The sequence below is a fragment of the Crocuta crocuta genome, unplaced genomic scaffold (genome assembly GCF_008692635.1).
Source record: "Crocuta crocuta isolate KB4526 unplaced genomic scaffold, BGI_CrCroc_1.0 scaffold168, whole genome shotgun sequence".
Lineage (NCBI taxonomy): Eukaryota > Metazoa > Chordata > Mammalia > Carnivora > Hyaenidae > Crocuta > Crocuta crocuta.
This window is the reverse complement of record NW_027532591.1, coordinates 5,477,311-5,504,819: the sequence shown is the minus strand read 5'-3', so window position 1 is coordinate 5,504,819 and position 27,509 is coordinate 5,477,311. Positions and strand designations below refer to the sequence as shown.

Here is a 27,509-nt window from a genome sequence, read left to right as displayed (position 1 = left end):
TAAACATTTGCCAAAGCTAAACCACTGAAGTTGAATAAACCTAAAATCCTATAAGGAAGGACCGAGAAAGTGGAGATCTCTGCAGGGATCCTTTACAAAGAGGCAAAAGCTACAACTCTGGATTCACACAGATCTGGGTTCACCCACTTGCAATGTGATCCAGGACAAATGTTTTTAAAGCTCATCGAGTCTCAGTTTCCTCATCTATAAAATAGATACGACAGACCTTCTCTTGGGATAGTATGAAGATTATGTGAGCTAATGCCTATAAAGTAATAGAATATCTGGTGCCTTGTGGGCGCTCAGTAAATAGCTCCTGTGGGTCTAATGGTGATTTCTTTGCTCTCTCTCCCCAGCGAGTGGCATTAAGCCTTGAAGATGATGGACTGCCCTGAGGATGGGACCACTCCCTTCGTGCCTCATGGAATTTGGTCCCATGCACTACACTCTCTGGATGGTGTATGCCTGGATGAAAGGGTTTTCTGTATATGGGTCTGTGTGAGTGAGTGTATGTGTGTAATTTTTTTTTTAATTTATGTTGCGGAAAGGTAACCACAAAGTTATGATGAACTGCAAACATCCAAAGGATGTGAGAGTTTTTATATGTATAATGTTTTATACACTTTTTAACTGGTTGCACTACCCATGAGGAGTTCATGGAACGGCTACTGCTGAGTGACTAACACGATGTACATAACCAAATGGGGCTGACAGTCCAGTAGCTTACTCATTGTTTTAAAACTATATTTACAGAGGGTATTTGGTTTGGGGGGGCTTTTTTAGGTTTTGGAGTTTGGGGTTTGATTTTTTTTTTTTTTGGTATATAAAATGATTATGCTTTGTGGCTATCCATCAACATAAGTAAAAAAAAAAAAAGAAAATACTTCAACTCCCTCCCCCATTTAGATTATTTATTAACATATTTCAAAAATAAGATTAGTTCTATAAATAATTTAGAGACATGAGAGTATTTATTTTTGGTATGATTGGCCCACCATGCAGACTCTGTGTGCATTTACGTTTACATGTGTATGTGTGTGAGAGAGAAAAATCTGTAGAGGAGAGGCGCACCTGTGGCTGTTGTTCAAGTACATAGAGATAAAGTATATTGTAAAACAGTCCACAGAGGGGTATCTGTAGTTTTCAGAAGCCTTTGGAAATTTGGCTCAAAAAAACAGATGCCATGGTTTGTGCAAACATGAGGTGGGAGAGGCAGATCTTGTCCACCTCTGGCAATTCCCAGGACCCCGGTCAGTCATGAAAGGCCTTGCAGTTCACCTGTGGCTGCCATGACTCCCACTTGAGCTCTCTCTTCTGTGGCTGAGGCCAGTGCACAGACTCTGCACAGTGCCAGGAGGTCTCTTGAGCTCACGTGAGAACCTGCCTGAACCTCGGCTACTCCTCGTTTTAAAGCTCGGCGTTTCAAGTAACTGCATTTTCCTTCAGGATACTTGGGCTGAATTCATTATGTTTCCTCTGAAGCACTCTAGGATGCCATCCTTACTTGTAGAGAGCTAAGTGGAGACATTTCTAGAACAGCCCAAGCTTGCTGTAGAGACTGGCTTAGGCACTGAGCCATGCTCAGCCTCTGAGACATGCTGTGGGTGACGATAGGACAGTGGGATAGGTTTTCTTACTTCTCTCTCTCTCCCTTCCTTTACTCTCTGCCATTTCCTTTAGGTGGGGAATACAACGTAGGTTTGCTACCATCATGTGTTCATACCGATGAAACTCATTTTTGGCTGAAGTCAGAAAACGTGGCCAAAGTTGAAGTCCTACTGAGGGAGAAATGGCATACACAACATTATAGTATATTGGATATATATGTTCAAACAGGGATTTGGTTCACTGCTTTGTAAATAAAAGGAAAAACTCTGGGTATATGTATAGATTTTTTTTTTTTCATCATGGACACTTTTCTTTGTTTTTCCTGCCTTGGGAGAGATGGGAGAAATGCTCTTTTCTCTTTGTGGGGTCTACCACTGAAAACAGAGTCCTGTAGTCCCGGAGGAATTCTGTCCTCACTGGCTCTCTTATCCGAGGTCTGATCTTTTCTTAACTCTGCTGTTCTGTCACTTCACTCCCACCAGACAGCCAGGGACAAGACATAAGAAAATTCTGACACCACCCACCCCCAGCTGCCCCCAATTCAATGAAGTTTGGATGCCTTGGTACCCTTCAAATTTCCAGGCAGGCACTCTGGAGTTTTAGAACCCTGTTCCTAGGACCTTTCTCCACGTCACTCATGGTCTCCTAACTTCTGACAAAAACAACTGTGTTTTGGAGCCTCGGCACTATGCTCTGCATAAACGAGCAGTTTCCTTCATGATAAGCATGTGTGGATAGTCCTGAAATATTCATTGAGAGGCAACTGACCTAGAATGACCAGTACCAAATAGGATTTTAAGAACAGGTGGCCAACTCCTATGGAGCTTAATCACTTACTACTATTCTTTCAAGAATGAAAATTATTTTTGACTGAATAAAAATGACAAAAAAACCATTGAGATTTACATGAAACAAGCAACTTTTTCGATAACCTGCCTCCAAAGAAATAGAATTTCCTGGGGACATGAGAACAGTGACTAATGCGTAGTTTCAGTCAGATCCAGATTCACAGAAAACAAATCATGAGCAAAGTCAGGATGGTTCCGCCTGAGATCTCAAAATGATGGTGAAACACAACTTTCTCAGAGACATCCATGTTTCCTGAATATGTTACAACTGCCGTTTGAAAGAGACGCAGGGGAGCAACCTGCGGAAGACACATTGCGGAATACTCCACGTGTTGGATGGTAGTCAATAAGATGAAATCTGAGGAGGTCACGTCCATCCTCCCTCCCTAGTCTTGGAGGCTTCTGAGCTTCATTTTGAGGTATAGTTGCATTTCTGTTGCCTTTTGCCTCTGTGCTCTCCTGTATCTACAGCCAATACCAGATCATAGAGTCATTGGACTTTAGAGCTGGAAGGAAGCCTAGAGATAATGCCAGGTGGGTAGAAGATTTGTCACACATTTTCTTCTCTGTTTAAAAGAAACTGGTCCCAGGCCTTTTCCTCTTTTTCCTTCTCCAAGAGACTACTTTCAACTGCCTGAATATTATACCAAACCTGCTGCCTACCTTATGGCCTATCTTTCCAGTGGAATTATGAAGACACTGGCAGAAGGAGCCTTCCAGAAACAGAAAACTAAAAGTTTATTTATTTACTCTTGATAGCATGATTATTTATAAAATAGGTTGAGGTGACCTTTAACCTCAAGATGAGATGGGAATTCAGCTTATGGCAATAAGTACTATAGATCCTTCCAGCTTTCTCTGTGATTGCAGTATATTCACTTACCGAAACCAATTGCTAGGTACCAACTAAGTGCCAGGCACTGCAGATGTACAGGTCAATCAAATGTTTTCTGTCCTTATGGAGTTCACAGTAAGAGTAGAGTAAGACATGCGGAACAAAGAGAATAGATTCTTTCCAGAGTATATTAAGGCACAAAGGAGGGATAGGTCACTTCTACACAAGGAGATGAGGAATGGGGTCAAGAAGGGCATTGTAGAAGTGACCTTGTGCTAAGTCTTAAAAACTAAGGGGTGTCCAGGCTGCTTCCGGCAGAGGAGACACAGAGGCATGAAACAGCATGGGGACTTTACGGAGCTGCACGTAATTCATTGTAATGAGCAGAAGGCTCAAGGGGGACTTAGCAGGAAAGGAGGCTGGATGGAAAGACAGGTTCAATGTAAGCACTTTATAGAATACTTATGTTTAATTTCTGATTCAATTATGTAAACATTTCTTAATTGTTTATTGTGTACGAGGCACCAAGTGCACCACGGAAAATTCATCAGGATGCATCGCCAGCGCTTTGCAGACAGGACAGTCTTTAGCCTCAAGCGTTCTAGTGGCCAAAGGGAAATAGTGACTGCATTTCATACGTTTGAGTTGACTTTTTTTGAGTATAAGGGTAATGGAATTTTCACAGAAGCACTCCATGTTGTCAAGAGCCTCTGAGATTTTCTCAACAGTGAGAAAACAAAATTTTGGAGATGTCTAGTCTGCAGAGTGAACCCCAAACACTGTCTAGTCAGGCGCTGGTGGGAGTCAGGAGAGAGCACAGGAATGCGAGCCTCACTCCTCTCCCTAACTCCAGCCATACACTCATTGTTTCATGGAATATAAATGAGTTAGCAATTAAACATTCAGAGTAAATACCTTCCTTTCCCATCAATGCATGAAGATAGAGTATCGGAGTCTTCTCACAATGTATTTTTTAGGGTATTGGGATTTTCAGGATACAGAGAACTTAGAGGTGGAGGAATTACAGCTTCAAATTTTCAGTTAATATAAGAAATCAGGAAGCTCTGCTCATTCAGGCTATGCACCATGTGCATAGTCAAGAATCAGCAGAAACCCTCTGCATTTGCAAACACTTTGTGCTATAAAAAGTAATTTTAAAAAAGCCACCTGTATATGTATATATATATTTAAAGACATGAAGGTTTTGATACTTTTTTACAAAAACTACAAGAGAAAACATACCTGTACAAACCATGTGTTTTACAATAGCATTTTGTTCTATACAGCTGTTGTTAATTTGGGGGTGAAGTACTGGTTTGCAGACTCCATCACATTGTACCCAAATGAATTTTCCTTGNCAGCCTTGAATGACCATATTTGATGTAACAGGCATGTTAGAATGTTGGGCCACACTAACCATTTCTGCTTTTTGTCTTGTCATTTGAGTTTCATTAGCTTCTGTACCCAGTGCCCTCTGCAGTCTGGTTTCTGATCCAGAAGCAAAGGGTGGTGGGCTGCATCTCACTAGCTGTACTGACATCATCTTGGTGAACGAAAAACCAAATGTGAACATTTGTAAAACCAGTGCACTGTTTCTAGAGAGAGATTAAATTCATTTTTTAAAATCTGAAAGTATTGTTTCATTGTGATGCTTTAATGGGGGGGGGCGGTTGAACTATCACTGATTGAGTCCTTAATGTGTACCCAGTATTCCACACAGATTTTTTTAACTTCAGCAATCCTGTGAGATAGGGCTGCCAGGCCGGCCCAGTTGGTAGAGCATGCAACTCTTAATCTTCAGGGTCGTGAGTTCAAGCCTGTGTTGGGTATGGCACCTACTTTAAAACAAATAAAAAATAAATTTAAGAAGGAGTTTAAAAGTCCTGTGAGATAAATACTATCAATATTATCATTCCAATTTTATAGATGAGGAAGTGGGTGAAGGAACTGCCTGAAGTCACTCAGTTACATTTAATATCCCCGAAGTACATGTTGCACATGTAGCCCTTCTGGACACGCGGCATTCTCTGCCTAGATTTTCCTTTTCTGCCTCTTCATCTGGCTAACTCCTGTTTGTCCTTGTTATTCCTTTTAGGACCACTCCTCCACAAGTCCTTCTCCATTCTCTTAGACCCAACTCCTAGGGTTAGGGAGTTTATGCTTCCACAACTTTGCCTATTTGCATACCAATACTTCTGCCCCACCTCCCCTTCCATGCCACTGAGGTTGCTTTTACCAAGGTCACTTGGGACCTCCCTGATTATAAATCTTCTAAATACTTCCAGTCTTTATCTTCCTTGACCTGGAAGCAGTTTAACACTGCTGACACTCCTTCTTGGATTACTCTTATTTTGGCTCATATGACCCCATATTCCTGGTTTTTCCCTACTTCTCTGGCCACATCTTAATCTCCTTTGCCCAGCCCTCACATTATAGTATTCTGTCTCAAATCCATCCACTTTTGTTATCTGCATTATCTCCTGAGTACAGGCTGCCATTATCTTGGATTGTCATGATCATAGATTAACAGCTACTTATTTGAAGTTCTTATTTTTAATTCTTTCCATTTTCCAATCTACAGTATTGCAGCCAGAGTGACTTTTTTTCTAGAATGGAATAGGTTGCGTCACTACCACCCTTTCTTCTTTCCTGCTTAAAGCTCTTCATCTGTTTCCCTTGCATTAAAATCCAATACCTTTGGGTTGTGGCCCACACTCCTTAATATGGCTTGTAAGCCGTTTGGCTTCTGCCCCGTCTCCAACCTGAGTACTATATGCACAGCCTCATTCTGTATTTAACCACATGGTTCTGGGCCCTCTATGTGGAACATTTCCTTCAGGAAGATGTCCCTTAAGCCCCTAGACTGGATTAGGAGCCATCCTATGTGCTTCCATAGTATTCTGTGTTTCCCCTATTTGTAACCTTTATCTCCTACATAATAATTACTTGTATACTCCTTAATTGCCTCCTCTGCAAGTTCTATAAAGGTCTGTCTTGCTCACTGTTGTATTCCCAGCACATAGCACAGTAAATACTCAGTGAATCATGCTGAATTCAGGCACATCAAATACACAGACCCTATTCTTTCAGCCATACCGTGGGTCACTTTACAGCCTGATTGGAGTCCAGTGGACTTTAAATTTTCTCAAAACTTTTGTTATTTGCCATATCTGCAACAGTTACATTATAATTTTTATAATTTCACTCTTGGAAAGTAACCTCATGGTAATTACCTGATGTCTCTGTATACTTAATGTCAATTACCACCTCAAGGTTGTTGTAGGATTCAAAGAACAAGCACTTATAAATGAGTACACATTTATTAGGTGCTTAATACCTCTAATTCCCTTCTCTCTCTCTTTTTAAAATTTATAAAAATGTTTGTTTGAGAGAGAGAGTGTGTGTGAGCAGGGGAGGGGCAGAGAGAGAGGGAGACACAGAATCGGAAGCAGGCTCCAGGCTCTGAGCTGTCAAAACAGAGCCCATCCTTCTCTTATACAATTTCCTTGGTACCACCTATATCCAGTGTTTTTTTGTTTTTGTTTTTTAAGAAAATGCCTTATGGTTTTATGGCAATTTACAGTTTGCAAAATATTTTTCCAATTTCCAAGATATTGTTTCCTATCCTTACAACAGTCCTGCCAGATGCATAACATTATTTTGCTCATTTTAAAAATAAACTTGAGGTCCAAAAAGTTAATCAATTCACCTTCAGTCACAGTGAATCATAGTCATACAAGAATTATTTTAACATAAGCCTCCAGTGATGTTTCCCCATCACCCGCACTTTATACTCTGCTGCTTATTATTTTTTTTCAGGAAGGAAAAGAGTAAGGGTAAGACTGGGAATGAGACTCAGGGACCCCTACCTGAGTACAGAATAGTATACAGTTATAGTAGCCAGGCCCCAGGAATGATGCCCTCTCAGCTGTCTCTGGAACTGATTTCATGACCTTTCTGGCTGAAACGTAGATGAGCTAAAGCAGGCTTCTAATAATTAGGATTTTGTCTTTTGCCTACCCAAGGAGGAAAAATTTTCCACAGCCAGAACGCCTTCACTGAGGTCAACCACTTGGGCTTGAAAAGTCAATGGCCTTTGGGGCATTTCTCTTCAAACGTGGCTTATTTGGGGGGTGGGGCTCAGGCATCAGTATTTTTTAGATGCTCCCAAAAGACTCCATTGTGCGGCCAGGGTTGAGAATCCCAGCGAGGTAAAAAGTGTATAGAAAACCAGAGTAGGAGATCAAAGGTTCATTTAGAGTTCTACTCACAGCACCTTCTCTAGAGACCAGTGAGGTAAAGGGAACGGTAGAAATAAAAAGAAATACAAAGTATTAAGAGAGAAAATGGGAGAGAAGTTAGTTCCACCGTGGATTCTGGAAAAGCGTCTCTGGGAACGGTTTTCTTGAACTGGTCAGTAAATGGCAAAGTTCAGTTGGGAGCCAACTTTTGACACAGGTGCCATCGTGTGAATTCCGTGGAGTCAGGTCATTTGACCACGTTTTACTACTGAGACCTAGATCCAGAGATGGTGAACAGCTTGTCTGACTCACACAAGTAGAGCCTAGAAGGGCGCAGCACTCGGGATGCTCAACCCGAAGTCGAAACGAGGTCCGCACCCACACCTGCCACGGAAACCCAGAGGCACTGGGGCAGGCTTCAAGCGTAGGAAAACCCTGCAGGGAGAGCCTTGTTCCCGCCTCTGGTTGAGGGGGCGGAGCTGCACTGGCCCCGCCTCCAGGTGAAAGGAGCCTTGTTTCCACAGGGGAACGCGCCAGACTTGCCCCCACTTCCGGGAGGCGGGACAAGCGAGCAGATTCGCTAAGGCCTGAGGCGTTGCCTTGACGTCACTTCCGCGCGCCCTGGTAAACGTCAGTGTTGGGCGCAAACAGCGGCAGTGAGGTTTTGCTGGTAAAGTTTGGTTGCTTTCTTGTGAACCATGGAGAGTGACTTTTATCTGCGTTACTACGTGGGTCACAAGGGCAAGTTCGGCCACGAGTTCCTGGAGTTTGAGTTCCGACCCGACGGTAAGAACGGCCTCTGGCCCCCAGGAGCGAGGACTGGGCCTGGGGTCGGGCGAACGGGGAGGCCGGGTTTCCGGAACGTGCGAGGAACTAGAAGAGGAAGGGATTGATGCCTGCGGCTCGGATCCGAAAGGATCACTTCTGTGTCCGCTCCACTGGTTCTCTTCATATGTAGAGACTTCCGTTTGGTGACATTTTTTGCCAGAATGCTTCATCCAGCAAACATTGAGTGCCTCCTTTCCCAGGCTCTTTCACAGTCTGGGTAAATGACAGACCAGCTTCCTCTCGTGGAACTTGTATTCTGGTGCTGGGAGAGATATCATAAATAAAAAAGATTCCAGATAGTGACGGAGTGGTCAGAACCTAAAATCATGGGAAAATTGCTGGTGAGCTGCTTTTAAGCAGGGTAGTCACTGGCGTGCTCTCTGAAAAGATAATATTTGAAATGAACCCTAATTGACAAGAAGGAGCCTGCCTTGTGAAGCTCAGGAGGAAGAGCGTTCTGGACAGAGGGAGTAACAAGTGTTAAGGCTGCAGGGCATGAATGAGCTAGGCATGTTTCAGGTGCTAGTACGGCTGAAGAGTAGTGAGTTTGGGGGAGAATAGTAGGCGACAATGTCAGATAAGTAGCCAGCGGCACACCATGTAGGTCTTTATAGGCCATGGCAAAGAGTTTGGATTTTTGTTCTAAATGCAGCAGGAAGCAATTGGAAAGGTTTTTTGTTGTTGTTTTAAATGTTTCGTTTTTTTGTTTGTTTGTTTGTTTGTTTTGAGAGAAAGCGTGAGCAGGGGAGGGGCAGAGAGAGATGGAAACACAGAATCTGAAGCAGGCTCCAGACTCTGAGCTGTCAGCACAGAGCCTGACACTGGGCTCAAACTTGTCAACCGTAACATCATTACCTGAGCGGAAGTCAGCCGTTTAACGGACTAAGCCACCCAGGGGCCCCAGCAATTGGAAAGTTGTAAGGAGAGAAGAGATGTGATCGCTTCCTGAAAAAGCATTCTAATTATTGAGTGAAGAATGGGCAAGAGTGGAACTTTTTCAGAGACTTATTAGGAGACCGTTACATGTTCCAGACAAAAGGATGTTGGTTGGGACCAGGGTGGACAGAAGGATTTAGGATACTATTGGAGGCAGAATCAAGTAGGACATTGCTGTTTGATAGGATTTGGGATTTTTAGGATAGGGCCACTGAGGTGAAGGAAAAGGAATCAACGATGAAAGAAAACTCCCACTAAATAGGGGCACAAAGATGAATCAGACAAACCCCAGTTGTAAACAGTGACAAGACACCGTTTTGGGTGCTGTGGTAGAAAGAAACGGTTAGACTCTGGAACAGAAAGAAGGCACCTAACAGCCTGAGGGTCAGAGAAAGCTTCGGGCATACAATGACTTGATGAAAGGGGGGGTGTTAGTCTTTAGTAATGTGTAGGAGTTGGTTAGGCTGATGAGTCAAGAAGGCATTTGGACAGCATTAACATGATAGAGGCTGAAAACCAAAAACAGCAAGGGAGGTTCCAAGCAGAAACCAATTAGTGTGACTAACTCCAGCTGTGTAAGAGAGGACTCTTGCAGGGGTGAACCTGAAAGGCAGGCAGGGGCTCGTTTAGCAGTTTCCCATGTTGAAGAATTTGGATTTTATCAAGAAGGCAGTGAGAAACTATTGTCAGTATCAGAGTATTAGAGTTACCTATTTAGATTGGTGTGTTGCTGCATCACTTTGTTTACTGTGTGGAGAATGAACTGAACCAAGAGAGACAAGGCAGTGAGGCATTAATTAATTTGGCTCTTTTTACATGTGTGCCTTCTGTTCTAAAGATAAAAAAAATCACCTATTTCCTTTTATCTCTTCCTTCATACCCACCATATACCCTGACTAGCCTTTTGGATGCACATAGACACAGAGGGCCTTATATGCCAAATATGCTCATTAATAAAATCACAACTTTTCCATCACAGGAGTAGATCAGAGTGTTGCACGGTCACATGCAGATCAGACCCTACACAACATTGTACAGCTGTCAGGCTGCTTTCAACTCACTTGAGCCTCAGGAGGCCCTGTGTGCAAGTAAATTACCAATTACTATCCCTGTTTTCAGCTGAGGACATTAACTTGCAGAGATGGGATTTGCTTGTGTTCTTCTATCACACCTGAGCTGCCTTTTGCAAGAATTATAATTCAGTGTCAGCAGTATTTTTGAAGCTATCTAATAGCCTAAAGAACTGAAAAGACTGCTGTTGTTGGAACCCCAAAAGTATAAATAGTAAATCTGTAAGACACTGAAGGGAAAGCTAGTATACATTTTAAGCAACAACTGATAGTCTTGGTGAGCTAATGATGTGTTTTTCCTGTTTTTATTATACATTGAATGTTTTTTATTCCTCACAGGGAAATTGAGATATGCCAACAACAGCAATTACAAAAATGATGTCATGATCAGAAAAGAGGTAATGAGCCTTCTGAGAGTCTTTTACTACAATTCATCCTTTTGTCTTATTTTTGTTATTTCTGGGAGTAGTATTGAAGAAGAATGGAGAAGTAGAGACATATCTGTAGACACCTAAAGTTTTTCTCACATCTTCTTTTAGTTTATATTTTCTTTCATAGTGCTGAATCAATCACTGGTAATCATTTAAAGTCTTGCAGGTGTTGGTTTTAACTCTGAATCTGCTACTTTTTTTTTAATGTTTATTTATTTTTGAGAGAGTGACAGAGTGTGAACCACGGAGGGGCAAAGAAAGAGGGAGACACAGAATCCGAAGCAGGCTCCAGGCTCCAAGCTGTGAGCACAGAGCCTGATGCGGGGCTAGAACTCACGAGCCATCAGATTATGGTCTGAGGTGAAGTCGGACGCTCAACCAACTGAGCCACCCAGGCTCCCCAGAACTGCTACTTATTAACATCATTGAACATGTTAGATGCCAGGCATGGCACTTGGTATTTTACACATGATTTAGGTTTGTAAGCCTTACCTTTCATCCTTGTCTAAGTCAGAACACTTGCAACTGAAATTCCAGTTTTCAATTTGCTTTCAGGCGTATGTACATAAAAGTGTAATGGAGGAACTGAAGAGAATAATTGATGACAGTGAAATTACCAAAGAGGATGATGCTTTGTGGCCTCCTCCTGACCGAGTAGGCCGGCAGGTGAGTGTTTTAGCAACTGTCCTGTAGTGCAGAAATCTTAGAAATAAGATGAGGTTTACTGCCCTGCATATGATAGTGAAGCTGTGTATGTGGTAAGGATCCCGACACAAAGCAGATTACCAGCACTTTGTCTAAGGAAGCATTAATCCTACAGGGGAGGATACAGCAACAGCAAGTGGTGCTTCTGACCACCTAGAGTCCAGCTCTGGATTTCTCCATGTAACTCTCCCCAGAGCCCTTCTCAGAGTTTTTCACTGCCCACCTCACTTACTGAGTAACTACTATGGACAAAGCATTGTGAAGATACAGAGATAAATAGAACATGGCTATTTCAGCAAACTAAGTATGTGTGTTTAAATTCATGCTTACACGTTTATTCTGAAGACCGTTATGGTAATTAAAATAAAACCCAGTGTCATATTTGACTGTGTTAATAAGGAAGCTATTTCTCCCTGCCTCAGCTGCTCCCTTCCTGGTCCAGACATCTAATTGATTTGTTTCTTGTCCTGTATAGACCATTTTTCCATCCTGAAGCCAGACTAATCTTTTAAAATGTAAATGCATGTATTCCACTAATTTTAAATTCTCCACTGCCTTCATTCTGTTTAAAATAAAATCCAGAGGCGCCTGGGTGGCTCAGCTGCTTGAGCTCTGACTTCGGCTCGGGTCATGATCTCGTAGTTGGCGAGGTTGAGCCCAGGCTCACTGCTGTCTGTTAGCACAGAACCCAATTCAGATCTTCTGTGCCCCTGTCTCTGCCCCTCCCCTGCTCATGCTTGCTCTCTCTTTCTCTCAAAAATGAATAAACGTTTATTAAATCATAAAATCCAAACTCCTGCCTTATCTTTGACCATTCACACAATCTCTTACTGTGTTCAGATCTTACTGACCTAGTTTCTGTTCCTCAGACACAACTAGGTGGTTCTTAGTTTAGGACATTTGCATTTGCTACATGCTATCTGGAATGTTCTATCCAAGACTGTCTTTATTATTGCAGGCTTCAAACATCACTTTTTCAGTGATGTCTTGCCTATCCATCCAATCTAAAATGTCCCTCCCCATTGTTGGTTCGTTTTTTTTTTTATAATAAGATCTGTTTTATTTGTAGCATTTATTATTGTCTGCAATTGCCTTGTTTGCTTTTTTGTATCCCTTTTCCTCCCCCACCACAACACCCACGTGTACCCACACAAACTCCTTCAGTACAAGGATTTTGCCAATTTTTTTCCACTGCTGTATCTCTAGTGACTAAAATAGAGCCAGTGTATAGTAAAAGCTCAGTGATAATTACATTTATTAAGTTAATATAAAAACCCAGATAAGTTCATTCCTAATTCACCTCAAAAGGATGGGCAGCTCTTGAGGTAGAGTGAAAAAAAAAATCCTTAGTACTTTGTAAAGTTAATTTCTAAAGTTAATTTTTTAAATTATGTCCATACGACCTCTGTCGAATCATATATACGTATTTTGCTTTACCATGATAACGTTTTCAGCTCTGTTAACTCATTCAACAATCACAGTAGTCCTGTGAAGAGGATATGGTGTACTCCTATGTGCTAGCAACAGCTTTTCAGATAGGGTAATTACAACAAAATTCCATTCATCATCCCAGCAAAAGCTATAAAGAACTTGGGAGTAAAAGAAAATTTTTAAAATTTTTCCTTTTTTTAAATCTGCTGGCTCAGTCAGTTAAGCATCTAATTCTTGATTTCAGCTTAGGTCATGATCTCACAGTTTGTGGGATGGAGGCCCACGTCTGGCTTTGAGCTGACATTGAAGAGCCTGCTTGGGGTTCTCTGTCTTCCTCTCTCTCTCTCTCTCTCTCTCTCTCTCTCTCTCTCTGCCCTTCCCCCCCCTCCCCCGCTCTCATGATAATGCTTTTTCTAAAATAAAAGAAAAAAAAAAGAACTTGGGGGACGGCTGGATGGCTGAGTCGGTTAAGTGTCTGACTTTGGCTTATGTCATGATCTCAAGGTTTATGGGTTTGAACTCCACCTTGGGCTCTGTGCTGACAGCTCAGAGCTGGAGCCTCCTTCAGATTCTCTTGTCTCCCTCTCTCTCTCTGCCCCGCCCCCGCTCATGCTTTGTCTCTCTTTCACTCACAAATAAATAAACATTAAAAAAGTAAGAACTTAGGAGTAAATTTGACAAGATGTATAAAACTTATGGGAAAGGGCTTTTTTTTTTTTTAAATTTCTGTGAGAGAGACAGCATGAGCAGGGGAGGGTCGGTCAGAGAGAGAGAGAGAGAGACACAGAATCTGAAATAGGCTCCAGGCTCTGAGCTAGCTGTCAGCACAGAGCCTAACGCAGGGCTCAAACCCATGAACTGTGAGATCATGTCTGAGCCACCAAGGCACCCCGGGAAAGGGCTTTATGAAGGACAAAAGTATGTATCATTTTTATGGACAGAAAGACTCCATATTGTATCAATTTCATTAAAATTTATAAATTCAAAAAAATCATAATTTATAAATTCACTGTAGTTTAAATCAAAATCACAACAGGATATTTCCTAAAACCTAAGACAGCATTAAATTCATGGAAGATCAGGGGTGCCTAGGTGGCTCAGTCGGTTGGGCATCCGACTTCGGCTCAGGTCATGATCTCACAGCATGTAGATTCGAGCCCCACATCAGGCTCTGTGCTGAGAACTGGGAGCCTGGAGTCTGTTTTCAATTCTGTGTCTCACTCCCTCTCTGCCCCTCCCCTGTTCGTGCTCTGTCTCTGTCTGTCTCTCTCTCAAAAATAAATAAACATTAAAAAAAAAATTCATGGTACTACATGGCAATGAGAAACAATGAAATCTGGCCATGTGTAGCAACATGGATGGACCTTGAGGGGGTTATGCTGAGCGAAATAAGTCAGGCAGAGAAGGACAAATATCATATGTTTGCACGCATAGGAGGATTAGGAGGAACTTGACGGAGGAACAAGGGGGAGAAGAAGGGCGGAAATGGCGGGGGAAAAGGGAGAGAGGCAAACCATGAGAGACTCTTGAATGCTGACAAAAACTGAGGACTGATGGATATGGGGGGGAGGAGGGATGGGCATGGAGGAGGGCACGTGTGGGGATGAGCACTGAGTGTTATGTGGAAACTAATTTGACAATAAACTATTTGTAAAAATTAAATAAATAAATCATGGAAGATCAAAGGGACAAGAGTAACCAAGATAATTTTGAAGATTTCTTGAAAAGGTGTAGTCATTTGTACTGTGGTGGTATTGCCTCAGAATTGACCAATAAACCTTTAGAAAAAATAGAGCCCAGAAACAAACCTATGAAGATTATGGGAACGCAGAACAGTGTATGACAGAGGTGAACTTTCAAATTAATAGAAACAGGATGGATTATTTAACAAATTAGACCAGTACAATTTGCAGTATGTTTACAGAATATTTTTAAGTTAGACCATTTATAGGAATCAAGCAAGATGGTAAAACATAAAAGAAAACTTAAACTATCTTTTATTATTTCTGAGTAGAGAAGGACTATTTTAAATTCCTCAAGGGAAAAGATTGATAAATTTGACTTCTTTAAAGTTAAAACTTCTGTTTAAAGACATCATGATAAAGTTGAAAGGCCACAGACTGAAGGAAGATGTTTGCAAAACATATTGCAAAGGGTTTATATCCAGAATATATCAAGAACTACAAATTAATAATAAAAAGGTAAGAACGTATAAAGGTTATGAGTAGACAATTTACAGAACTGGAAAACCAAGTGGCCAATAAATACATGAAGATATCTACAGTTTTCATTTTGAGAAATGAGAATTAGGAAAACAATGAGATACCATTTCAGACCCATTGGAATGCCAAAAGGAGAGGGGCATCAGGTTTTAAAAAGGATATGAGAAAGGGGTGCCTGGGTGGCTCCATTGATTAAGTGTCCAACTTTTGATTTCGGCTCAGGTCATGATCTCACAGTTTGTGAGTTTAAGCCCCACACTGGGTTCTGTGCTGACAGTGCAGGGCCCACTTGGGATTCTCTCTCTGTCCCCCACTGTGTGCTCTTTCTTTTAAAATAAATAATTTTTTTAAAAAAGGATATGAGAAAAGTATCTTACATGCTAGTGGGAATAACATCAATACAGGCATTTTAGGAAATTGGTAGTATCTGGTAAAACTGAAAAAACTTAACACCTTCTAGGAATTTTCCTAGAGACATTTTCACATACATACAAGGAGATGCCTGGAAGAATAGTCTTGCCACTGGTTATTGTAAAATAAATTGGGAACTTAAGTCTGCCTCACTAAAGCTATGAATGGAATATTCTAAAGCATTTAAAACTAATGAACTAGATCCCATACAAAAACATTGTTGATGAAAAAAGCAAAAGGATGCATATAGTGATCATTTACGTAAAAATGTAAAAACTACCAAATCAAATCCAAATACTACCAAACCAAAAAACATGAGTGGAAAGAATACACCTCAACGTCTGGGATGCAGGAAGGAGAATGGAATGGGAGGTGAACCTAAACTTTGTATGTGTAATGTTTTATTTCTTTAAAAATAAAAAACTGACACAAATTTGACAGACTATTAACATTTTCATATTTGGGTGTTAACAATCTGTTTTTTATATTTTCTGTTAGTCTTTTCATAATTAAAAACTATAAATCAAAAACTTTAAGAAAAAAGTAGGACTCACTAGATTGTAAATTCCACAAGGGCAGAGACCTTTGATTTTGCTGATCTGTCTCCACCAAGAACAATAGCTAGTACACAGTGAGCACTCCCCTCAGATAGTTTAGAAATTGAGACCCAAGAGCATACAGCTGGGTAGTGACAAAGCTGGGACCAAACCCAAGGTCTGGAGTTCTTTTCCTTGTCCCATGTTGCCCAGAAAGGTTAGATTCTTCGTAGTTGTAAAACACAGGGTTTATACATGCTACTTCACATTCGAACAATGAACACTCCTGTATAAAACAGCATGTAAATTCTTCCAAATCCCAAACACATCTTCCTTTCAGAGTATGAGCTATGCAAGGACTAAACCAGTATTTAATTCATCTTTGTTTCTAGTACCCAGCACAGCTTAGTGGTCGGAGTCAGGTGGTCTTGTTTATGTGACCATCTGTCATCGAGTTTGTTCAGTTTGACAGATGATACATCTTCTGTGGGGTTGATGAAAAATCCAACTTGGCTTGACTTCATTTTTTTTTTAATGTTTCTAGGAGCTCGAAATTGTCATTGGAGATGAACACATTTCTTTCACAACATCAAAAATTGGTTCTCTTATTGATGTCAATCAATCCAAGTAAGTGCATATGATCCTTACATCCAGATGTGTCTGTTTTACAGCAGATTGATAAGAAGCCTTAACCAAATTGGGACCATCATGGTAAGCTCTTGTACAAACGCAATACAGAAGGAGCCAGCCATGTTCTCGTAGAGAGACACTCTGGATTATTTTCAGGGCTTGCTCCTGTTGCTTTTGATGTTTCATTCAGTCACTGGTACTTAACAGCTTCTCAGGGACACATACTGAGTAATGTCATAGGAACAGCCAAAGTAGGTAAGAATCTGGCGAGAACAGAAAATGAAATCTACCAAAAAGGGGCTTGAAATAAACTGTAGACTCAGTGGATTGATCCAAACATGAACACCTTCCTCAGTGTTGGCCATATCTTACAGTCTATGGTGAAACTTGAAATTATTTAGAATGCAAATTTAAAACTTCATGTTATCAGGGCAAATTATAAAGTTAAGGTATGAGGTTGTATGCTACAAAGAGCCCTTAGAATTTGGCAGCCTCTGCAGCTCCTCTGTTTGGAGGATTAGAAATTGGATATGGCTCACTTTCAGTCCACGTCAGGCATAGTTGCCTTCCCTTGGACAGTCCTCTTGTTCTTAGCCAGCTGTGCCATAGTGGTCTTCACCCTCTTGGTCCTGCGTAGTACTACTTCTTTTTAAAGAAAAGTTTTCCTGGGGCGCCTGTGTGGCTCAGTTAAGCGTCTGACTTCAGCTCAGGTGATGATCTCGTGGTTCGCGGGTTTGAGTCCCACGTTGGGCTCTGTGCTGACAGCTCAGAGCCTGGAGCCTGTTTCAGATTCTGTGTCTCCCTCCGTCTCTCCCCCTCCCCTGCTCATGCTGTCTCTCTCTCTCTCTCTCTCTCTCTCTCAGAAATAAATAAAACATTAAAAAAAAATTTTTTTTTAATGAAAGTTTTCCTAATTCTGAAAGTAATACATGCTCACTGTAGAAAATACAGAAAAATAAGGGGGAAATCACCCATAAACTTATTAGGCAACCATTAATACCTTGAGTATTGCTTGTCTATTTTCTGTGCATTAAAAACTATGTTTTATTTAAAAAAATTTTTTTAGTTTATTTTTGAGACAGAGACAGCACATGAGTGGGGGAGGGGCAGAGAGAGGGAGACACAGAATCGGAAACAGGCTGCAGGCTCTGAGCTGTCAGCACAGAGCCTGATGCGGGGTTCGAACCCACGAACCGTGAAATCGTGACCTGAGCGGAAGTTCGACGCTTAACCGACTGAGCCACCCAGGCACCCCTAAAAACTGTGTTTTATTAATACTTTTAAAAATATTTTTATTTATTTCTAGGAGAGAGAGAGAGACAGAGTGGGGGGGGGTGTCAGAGAGAGAGGGAGATACAGACTCTGAAATAGGCTCCAGTTTCCGAGCTGGCAGTCAGCACAGAGCCCGACGCGGGGCTGGAACCCAGGAACCGCGAGATCATGACCTAAGCGAAAGTTGGACGCTTAACCGACTAAGCCACCCAGGCGCCCCTAAAAACTGTGTTTTAAAAGGCACGAAAAATATATTTGAGATTAACAGTCTGTTATTTTAATCGTGATATTTTTCATTTAATGTATTTCCCCATTAAAAACTTTAACATTTTAAATGACATAATAGTCTCTTTTAAGATATAACACATAGCCTTTTCCTTCTTTATGGACACTTGGTTATTTTTAAAGTTTTAATTCTGGGGGCGCCTGGGTGGCTCAGTCGGTTAAGCATCTGACTTCGGCTCAGATCATGGTCTCACGGTTCGTGTCAGCCTCTGTGCTGACAGCCAGCTCAGAGCCTGGAGCCTGTTTCAGATTCTGTATCTCCCTCTCTCTCTGACCCTCCCCTGCTCACGCTCTCTCTCTCTCTCTCTCCTAGAAATAAATAAAACATTAAAAAATAAAGTTTTAATTCTGTATATACCTTTACAAGGAATATCTTGGTATACAAGTAATAGGGTTTTTTAATGTGGGGGTTTTTCCCAGCTTTTTCAGCTTTTTAAACATATTTTTCCTCTTGCATTATAGGGATCCGGAAGGCCTACGAGTATTTTATTATCTTGTCCAGGACCTGAAGTGTTTGGTCTTCAGTCTTATTGGATTACACTTCAAGATTAAGCCAATCTAGATTGAATACTGGTGCGGACACAAGGGGGGTTGGGAGTACCTGTTTTTAATTACCATTATCAAGAAATTCTGTGTATATCAGGGCAATATTTTTTTATAAACTATAAACGTCTTTAATAAATACAAAACAAAATGCAATTTTTATTATTTTATAAAGACCTGAACATGTGAACTCTTCTCAGTTATTTTTTTAAAACACATCCTATGTGAAGTGTCGCCAAAAATCTAATCAACTCTAGACATAACTAACAATTTACAGGAATAAGAGAATAGAGAAAAAAGTTAGAAAATACAATAGAAATCCAATCACCAATATCCAGAGGAAACTCCAGGGCAGAGGATCTGGTTTCTTCAATAAACAAATTGCAAACATACAATAGAGATGGAGTGGGAACCAGGACATTAAAGAAGATTTAAGACACACATAATTAGTACACCATTTGACCCTACTTGGATCATGCTTCAAATAACATAAAATTGACATTGGTAAGGAAATTTGAACACTGGATATTTTATATTAATGAAGTATTGCTAAATTTTTAGATATGTACTGGCATTTTTTCCCTCTAACTTTATTGAGATATAATTGAGATTGGAGTTTTTTAAGTCATCTTTTATAGGTACATCTGTTGGTATTCAGTTTGGAGGAAAACATTTTGGTTTAATACATTACAAGGGATAAAATGCCTGGTCTCAGAAAAGTTTACTAATAGTCCATTTTAAAATCAGAAATAACACACATTAACAAACTGAGACCTAGCTGATATGGATACTGTGGGAATCTGTTAAGCGGGTAGATTTGTAGGAACGTTTTCTTGCTGCTAAATTGCATAGCTTCCTTAGGCAAATTGCTGGTTGAACAGACTGCGGGCACTGAAAGGAGCCGGGCCTGACAAATGTCATTTAAGGGGAAGTGATTAGGATAAACTAATTCCTCAAGACAGGCCAGTTTGGGACAATTCCCAAGTGTTCTGACTCCTAAGCCAGTGTCTCCCCCTGATTCCTCCTCCACCACACACACACACACACACACACACACACACACACACACACACACAGCCACACACACACACACACACACACACACTGCCTCCTTCAAAAATTACGGGGCAGCAACTTACATGCAGATCTGGGACCAGAGATGTCAGGGATCCTAACTCCAGTGTAAATTCCCACTATAGAAGGGTACTCCGGTCAATGGTTCAAGTTAGTGGTAAAGTAGCCAAGAATAGTCCCTCCAAATTTTAAATGACCATGAGAACCACAAAGCTCTAAGTCTCAAATGGGCTGTTCCTTGGAACACTCACAGCTTCTGTATGGTCTCAGATGTGGAGAGTTAAGGTTAAGATGAGATCAGTTAAGGTTCAGTAAATGTACAAGGAGCCCAGAGAAGAGCCCCTGGAAGGGTGTGTCCCCTCTTTAAGACTGCAGTGAGAAACGTGTATACACGGCAACCCGGTGAAGCGAGGTCTCCCGGGGGAAAAAGGAAAGAGCAGTTTAGAAATGAAAGGCTCCACCCCCAAATCTGCGAAGCTGGCTACCCGCAGCGGGAAATGACGGGATCTAAGAAGCCTCAAAAGGCAAGCAGGAACCAAGTGGTTGCTGGGTGAGAGAAGACAAGCATAGTTAGGAGCCAGGAAAAAACAGCGGGGCCGGAAAAAAACTCTGGCAGAGATTTCGTGCAGGGACTGTCTTGTTTGCTACGGTATCCCTCAGACTAGCGTAGTGCTGGCACGGCATCATCGGTCAGCAATTTGCTGGAGGAAGGCTCCGGGGGAATCTGAGTTAAGGTTGATTGCGTATTCAAGACGCCTACACAGGTCCACTTAACCGATAAACAGCCCAGCACGCCCCGGAAGCCGCTGAGCGTGGAGGCCCCGCCCTCCGCCCCGCCCCACCTCACCTCACGCACGCCGGAGGTCCGCACCCGGGTGCGCTGGCGGCGCCCACCGTTTACGACCGGCCGGAAAGTAGTCGCCACAGCCAGTGCCGGGCTTGGCCGGGCCGAGTCGGGCCGCTATGGGGGTAAGGCGAGGGCGAGTTGCCGCCGCGGCAGGGACGGGGAGGTGACGAGGACCTGGGAGGCGGGAAATTGTGCCAGGAGGGAATGAGAGAAGTGGGCCCGCACTGAGAAGAGCGGGGAGGCTTGTACCGGGAGGGGCGGGGCTGGGGCCAGGTAGGGCTGCGCAGGCGCGGTTGTTGCAATTGCTCTGGCCCTCCCTCACAGAAAATTGCGCTGCAGCTCAAAGCCACGCTGGAGAATGTCACCAACCTCCGGCCCTTGGGCGAGGACTTCCGGTGGTACCTGAAGGTGTGGCTCCCATGGCCGGGGTCCCAGGCGGGAGAGGGGTGGAGTGAGGTTCCGGGTCCTGGAGCGATCCCGGAAGGGGGCGGGGCGCCAGGGGCCTAGCCTCGGAATAGCGTTCCAGTCCTTAAGTCCTTGTCCAGCGGGAGCTCTGTCTCCAGCAAGACCGGAAATGTGTAGCCGTTAGATGTTATTTTCCTGGATAAAATTTTGTTCGCTTTTTAAAGTATATTGGTTAATTCGTAATTGGTAGTCTCTTGGAATTCCTTTTGTAATTTTTCCTCCGTGATATATTTCATGTTGCTTAAACATTTACCGAAAGACTACGTGAAAAGGGTTTGAGATTATTTAGTAAGGAGGAGAATTTCACTGTTTTATTTGTTGATTAGACTTTATCGTGAAAGCGTTGTAATTTTGTGCGTGGCTTCCCCCTTCCTTCCCACCCCATACTGGTTAACCTGGGTCTCTGGTGGCTGGGTCTACAGAGCCACACCTCCCCCACCCCCTCCCGTCTTACCTGAGCAGTGTGAGGTCCCTCACTCTCCCAGATCTCAGAGCTTTTGCTTTATTTACCTCCTCGTCTAAATTCCAGCATCCTTCAGAACCTGGCAAAAGCTCTCTCTTTCTCAGGAAGCTTTGTTGGCACCTTTATTACCAAATACTTTGAAGCCCCAGTACCAGGGCTTATTTGAGGAATTGATGTACTTCTGCTTCAAAAAGCACACAGTCTAGTTAAGGAGACAGAGAAAAAGAGTAACGGTAGAATGATGACTACTTTTATTAGGAACCTACAAGGCCTGTGAGAACACAAGGAAAGCTCCAGACCCAACGAGGGCATGGGGGTGAGGGCTGTTGAAACCATTTTGGTACTACATTAGCCTGAATTTCCAGCTAGACTGGGTACTTCTAGGAAGGGTGTATGCCTGCATGAGAAACACTTGATCTGTTCTTTCCTGGGAAAGAAATTTGCTTACATCCTTGGTGGGGCTGGTTGTAAGGACAAGGTGAGACTGTGGATGAGAAGGTAGGTTGAGCCTGCCCACCTCGCACTCTTCTTCCCCTTCCCTTAGTGTCTGCGCAGCTGAGCTAGCTATTTTACTGATCCTCTCTTTCCTCCCCCAAGATGAAATGCGGCAACTGTGGTGAGATTTCAGAGAAGTGGCAATATATTCGGCTGATGGTAACTACTCCCCCTACTGCCATACCCAGACACAAACACACATACGCCTCTGGGCAGGGAATTGGGGAGGGAACCTGTGGCCCTAATCTCTCAGGTCTTTGGACACTACATTTTGTGGTTTGGGAGGGCAGGCGCTAGTATGATCAACACTGGGAAGAACAGGCTTCTTTGGGATGTGAGGCAGAGCTCAGAACCAAAAGGAGTCCTTTTCTCAGTCTCAAAAAGCCTCCCCAGGATTCTTGTGAATCTCCCTCTCTTGATCTGGGTCTCTTTAGCTAGTAAGTGGTAGGACTGGGTTTCTTTGAGACCTTTACATATAATTGATGTTTGACTGGAGCTTCTGTTTACCCCTGCTAGGACAGTGTGGCACTGAAGGGAGGTCGTGGCAGCGCCTCCATGGTCCAGAAGTGCAAACTGTGTGCGAGGGAAAACTCCATCGGTAAGTCAGGTCATGAATCCTGAGTTCCCCCAACCAGGCCCACATCTTCCTGGTACCAGACCAAAAGCAAGCTTACGTTACTCTAGGTGGACCCAGGCCTGAGGTGCCCAAGTGATTGCAGCAGGCTCTTTTTCCCAGAGCCACATCTGGGCACCTGTACAGGGCCAGGGTATGGACTCAAGTCAACTTTGTCTTCTCTTTTATGTTTCAGAGATTTTGAGCAGCACCATCAAATCTTACAATGTAAGTTTCCTGCTGTTGTGGCAGGTGTGGCAGGATTAAATCTAAGCTGGGAGCTAGGAAGCCTGGGTTCTAGAGTTCTGTCTGCACCAGGATGACTTGCCATAGGACATTCATTCATATACTTGTTCGCTCATTCACTTAGTCTGTCACGGTACTAGTCATCTATTCACCATATACTGGCTGAGTGCTTGGTAGAAAAAAGATTCATCAGCAGGCAATTACAGTGTCTTCTTTATAAGCACTGGGCTGTGGGAGCTTAGGGTACCTCTGACCCAACCTGGCCACTCAGTTTCTATCACTGAGAGCACTTTGTCTGCCCTGGGGCACTAGTGAGCCTTCTCTGAAACAATGGGTAGGACAGTCCTTTGGTGCATCCCATCCTTGATGTTGACTTTAGCTACTTATACATTACTGTGTTAACAAGAGTAGTCCAAAGGGGAGGAAGGGAATGTGTGCTTTGGGTCTCTTTGTTTAAAGGGTAGTTACTTGTATTCACCTACACCTTATTTAGTATTTACAAAAAAAAAATTCTTTTTAATGTTTATTTTAGAGAGCGAGCATGAGTGGGGGAAAGGTAGAGACAGGGAGAGACACAATCTGAAGCAGGCTCCAGGCTCTGAGCTGTCAGCACAGACCCCAACACAGGGCTCAAACTCACGAACCATGAGATCGTGACCCGAGCTGAAGTCAGTTGCTTGACAGACTGAACCACCCAGGTGCCCCTCCCTTGTTTAGTATTTTTTAAACATGTCTGATTTTTGTCAAATTCTTAGCTTTTTCCTGAAGTTAAAGGGAGAAGTCATGAGGACTTGCTTTCAAGTAATTGATAATATAGTGGAAGGGACAGACTAGCAAACAAAAACAAACTAGGGCCAACAGAGTGTCTCCTCAGTGCCAGGCACATGGCTGGCGTACAGGAAATTTTACAGTGAATGACAATGCAATTGAAATGTGTGGGTGTGGTGCCTGGCATCTCTGAGCCCATGGGTGAGGTAGGCGTGAACTCACACCTCACATGGGGGGAGAGGTGCCCCCTCCATGTGAAAATTCCATTTTGAAGGCTTTTTTTCTTTTTTAAATAGATTTTTTTAAGTTTATTTTGAGAGCGAGAACGTGAGCAAAGGAGGGGCAGAGAGAGGGAGAGGGAGAGAGAATCCCAAGCACTGACAGTGCAGACAGCCCAGTGAGGGACTCAAACTCACGAGCTGAAGTAAGAGTCAGATGCTTGAGTCACCCAGGCGTCCCTCAAAGCCTCCTGCCTCACAGCATTGCAGATGGGTAGCAGAAGGCTGCAGTTAAGTGTACTGGGCCATTTGGAAGATCTGGAGACTTTATAGCTTATGTTCTTGTTCATAGTTTTTGAAAATTTTAGCATTTATTGAGCATAGCATCAGGGACTGTAGCTGGGCACTTCACACACAGTCCAGATTCTCACAACAAACTTGCAGTGGTTTCCTTAGCCCAGTCTGACAATCTTAGGCTCAGATGGAAAGAGAAGCAGAAGACAGAATTCTGTCTGAGCTCATACCCAGGCAGGCTGACTCTAGAATTGACAGTCTTTCTTCTGCAGCATCTGCATACAAGGTTTCGTGAGGAGCAGGTGACCCACGCAGGCTTCTTCCAGAAGGGAATGAGTTGCTCCTGAGTCCCATTCTGGGCTCACAAGGGCAGTTGGGCCCACTTGGCGGGAAGGGCAGGGGCAGTGGCATCATCCTAAGGGCCCAGTCAGGCCTGCCCCCTCAACACACTTCTTTTCTAGGCTGAAGACAATGAGAAGTTCAAGACAATTGTAGAGTTTGAGTGTCGGGGCCTTGAACCAGTTGATTTCCAGCCTCAGGTGCGTGTGTCTTCTGGGGAACCTGTATCTTTGGGAAGGGCATATAGAAAGTGACAGCAGAACTCTGTTTCATGCAGAGACCATGGACTAGGACTTCTTCCTCAGAATAATTGTCACGTATTAAGTGCCTGCTATAGGAGGAGCATGCTCTGGTCACTTTTACATGTTACTTTGTTTTAGCCTGTTATTCACCCTATTTTTCAGACAAGGAAAAAACTTCAGAGATTTTGCAAGGTACCCAGGGTGACAGAGCTCGTAAGCACTGGCACTGTTCTTTGAACCCAGGTCTATCTGACTCCAGAGCCGGTGCTCATCCCATTTTAGTTGTGTAGGATTTTGACCTCACAACAAATCTGTGAGGCAAGGAGACGAGACAGTCATAAACAAGACGACTCCGGTCCAGAGAGGGGAGTGACGTGCCCCGGCTCTCAGGAAGTCTGGTAGTGGAAAGGTTTGCCCCACACCTCCTGCCTCGGGTCCAAGGCTCTGGTTTGGAGGAAGCACTATAGTGCAGCTGCCAGACCCTGGAAGTGCAGTAGTTACTCCAGAGCAGGTGCTCCCACTGCAGCTCTGTCCTCCCGTCCCAAGGATGGTGGGAAAAGAGCCACTCCCCTGGTCAGGCCTCCCTTCCCCCAGACTAACTGCTGCCTTCCTGTCCCCTACAGGCTGGGTTTGTCGCTGAGGGCATGGAGTCCGGGACGGTCTTCAGTGATATTAACCTGCAGGAGAAGGTATGGGACTTGGGGGCCATGCAGGGTGCTGTAGGGGACCTGGTGGGATTACCCTTTGGGTGAACAAAGATCATCAATACAAAGCTGACTCCACATTTTTTGCTGAGGATTTTGGTGTTTAAAATGGCCCCAAGTATAGTGCTAAAGTGCTGTGTGGTGTTCCACAGCGAGGAGTCTGGGATGTGCCTAATGGAGAAATGCATGTTAGGGCAGCTTTGTTTAGGCAGGACTAACTAATAGTGCTGTCAGCTAGGAGTTCAGTATTAATGAGTCAACTATATATATATATATATACACATATATATGTGTGTGTGTGTGTATATATATGTGTATGTGTGTGTGTGTATATATATATATATAAAATCAGGTGTTTTTACACAAAATCCTACCCAAAAAGGGTTATATATTGATGGAAGACCATGTGATCAGATGCTTCTAAGAATCTAACCCTCTATTTCCCCTGGGAATAGTGGTTCACCGTTTGCTAATTCAGTGTTTGTGGTGATTATGTAGATTGTAACTGCCATAAATAGCGAGAATCAGCTGTATTACTGGCCGTGTTACTGCCTTACGTGGGCCTTGTGGTCAGGCATCAAAAGAACAGAAACTTTGTTCAGTTTGCATAGCACCTAATAACAACAGTACCTGAAATTTACTGAGCTCTTCTATGTGCCTGGCACTGTGCTAAATACTTTTATGTGTGTTACCTCATTTGATTCTTTCAAGATGAAGACTGCTACTGTCCCTTTTTTTTTTTAAATAGAACTGAGGCTCAGAGAAGTGACGCCTAACATGCAGTCTGGCTCTGTTCTGGGTCATACATGTTTGAAGCCCCAGTTTGCCACCACTGTGCACACTGTCCAAAGCCATCTCATGAGGCTCATATGGCCATTTTTCCCCACAGGACTGGACTGACTACGACGAAAAAGCTCAGGAATCTGTGGGAATCTACGAGGTCACCCACCAGTTTGTGAAGTGCTGAATGCTCTTCCCGCACACATGCCTCGAAGAACTGAGAAGGGACAATGTGTCCCAAGCAGCAGAGCCCACTGAGGCTAATCTCCTCAGCGGCTGTCTGCTAGACGCTGTCCAAACCCTCACAGCCTGCATGCTGAGCTCTGCCATGGCTTGCCAAGCCTCACCAATAAAGGCCCTGTTTGTGCTACCCTGGTGCATGAAGACAGGTAACAGCCACTTCCTCCACAAAGAAGAATCCATGGTGGAAGCCTCTGATTGCTTCCAGCACCTTCCCACAGTACAGGCTCCAATCTATATTTCTCAGGGCGCTCCAGCTCGTGGGGATTGAGCAGGTCAACCCAGAGGACCTAAGTCCTGCACCAAAACACTCACCGCCTTGCTCTCAGGTAAACCCAGGCATTTCTAGCTGGTGTCATTTCATACTCCGGGGCAGGCAGGGACTTGAGTCAGCTCCAGTCCTGGCACAAATCTGCTCTGTAAGATTCCTGCCAAATCATCATTGGGCCTTTGCCCACTTGCTGTGCTGGGGCAATCTTCTCCCATCAGGGGAGTTGATATAAAAGTTCTTCTTTCTGCTAAGTCAGCCTCTATGCTCCCTGCAGCTCCTGCTGGTCCTGGGTTGTCCCTGCGTGGTCGTGCAGCCCCATGGAGGTTGGAGGATCCCCCTGCAGAGTAGAAAGAAGAGGTCAGCACACAGTGAGGTCAGGAGGACGTGCTCATGCCTTCACACTGGGGAATCCACCATGTGGAAAACCCGTTGTGAGAGGCCTTATTTCTCCAGTGTTCTGCTGAAGTCAGGCATTCTTTGTAATAGAAATTACTAACTTCAGTTTCTGAGAGGCCCACAGGGAAAGAGGCCATACACTTCCAGACGGTTGTGGGGGGCCACTACCTCAGATTCAGGTAAAGCTGGCTGTGTCCAAGGGTAGTGAAGCGATCCTACCTT

At 43.4% G+C, this 27,509-nt stretch overlaps 3 protein-coding genes and 1 long non-coding RNA gene across 10 annotated transcripts in view; 3 read left to right on the top strand and 1 right to left on the bottom strand.

Moving 5' to 3' along the window:
- The window catches only part of LRP8 (LDL receptor related protein 8), a 73,836-nt gene extending 71,934 nt beyond the window's left edge, over positions 1-1,902 (top strand). For all 6 annotated transcript variants that reach the window (XM_077779829.1, XM_077779825.1, XM_077779824.1 and 3 more), the window contains one exon: positions 357-1,902. In XM_077779829.1, the coding sequence (XP_077635955.1) occupies positions 357-395 (39 nt within the window). In that variant the 3' untranslated portion in view covers positions 396-1,902. The remainder of the gene's footprint in view (positions 1-356) is intronic.
- A 3,022-nt stretch (positions 1,903-4,924) lies between these two features.
- LOC144244493 (uncharacterized) lies at positions 4,925-8,048 on the bottom strand. Its single transcript, XR_013338959.1, has 2 exons — positions 7,161-8,048; positions 4,925-5,129 (listed from the first exon to the last, which is right to left on the bottom strand). It is a non-coding gene; the product is annotated as an uncharacterized LOC144244493 (long non-coding RNA).
- A 112-nt stretch (positions 8,049-8,160) lies between these two features.
- On the top strand, positions 8,161-19,014 carry MAGOH (mago homolog, exon junction complex subunit). The gene is made up of 5 exons (XM_077779796.1): positions 8,161-8,318; positions 10,706-10,764; positions 11,353-11,463; positions 16,647-16,729; positions 18,752-19,014. Exons 1-5 carry the CDS (start codon positions 8,231-8,233, stop codon positions 18,849-18,851), a joined length of 441 nt encoding a protein of 146 aa, XP_077635922.1. The 5' UTR covers positions 8,161-8,230; the 3' UTR covers positions 18,852-19,014.
- A 1,734-nt stretch (positions 19,015-20,748) lies between these two features.
- Positions 20,749-26,750, top strand: CZIB (CXXC motif containing zinc binding protein). Of its 2 annotated transcripts, XM_077779687.1 has the most exons (8): positions 20,750-20,875; positions 21,078-21,161; positions 22,279-22,335; positions 22,693-22,774; positions 22,986-23,017; positions 24,777-24,854; positions 25,520-25,585; positions 26,490-26,750. In XM_077779687.1, exons 1-8 carry the CDS (start codon positions 20,870-20,872, stop codon positions 26,565-26,567), a joined length of 483 nt encoding a protein of 160 aa, XP_077635813.1. In that variant the 5' UTR covers positions 20,750-20,869; the 3' UTR covers positions 26,568-26,750. The 2 variants fall into 2 exon arrangements, with proteins under 2 accessions (XP_077635814.1, XP_077635813.1); XM_077779688.1 differs by lacking the exon at positions 21,078-21,161 and having other exon boundaries at positions 20,749-20,875.
- Positions 26,751-27,509: the final 759 nt, after the last annotated feature.

Coding starts and splice junctions, on each gene's coding strand:
- MAGOH (XM_077779796.1), top strand. CDS start 8,231: ATGGAGAGTGACTTTTATCTGCGTTACTACGTGGGTCACAAGGGCAAG. Junction 11,464..16,646: donor CTGACCGAGTAGGCCGGCAG/GTGAGTGTTTTA, acceptor TAATGTTTCTAG/GAGCTCGAAATTGTCATTGG. Junction 16,730..18,751: donor ATTGATGTCAATCAATCCAA/GTAAGTGCATAT, acceptor CTTGCATTATAG/GGATCCGGAAGGCCTACGAG.
- CZIB (XM_077779687.1), top strand. Junction 22,775..22,985: donor TGCGAGGGAAAACTCCATCG/GTAAGTCAGGTC, acceptor TTTATGTTTCAG/AGATTTTGAGCAGCACCATC. Junction 23,018..24,776: donor GCACCATCAAATCTTACAAT/GTAAGTTTCCTG, acceptor CTTCTTTTCTAG/GCTGAAGACAATGAGAAGTT.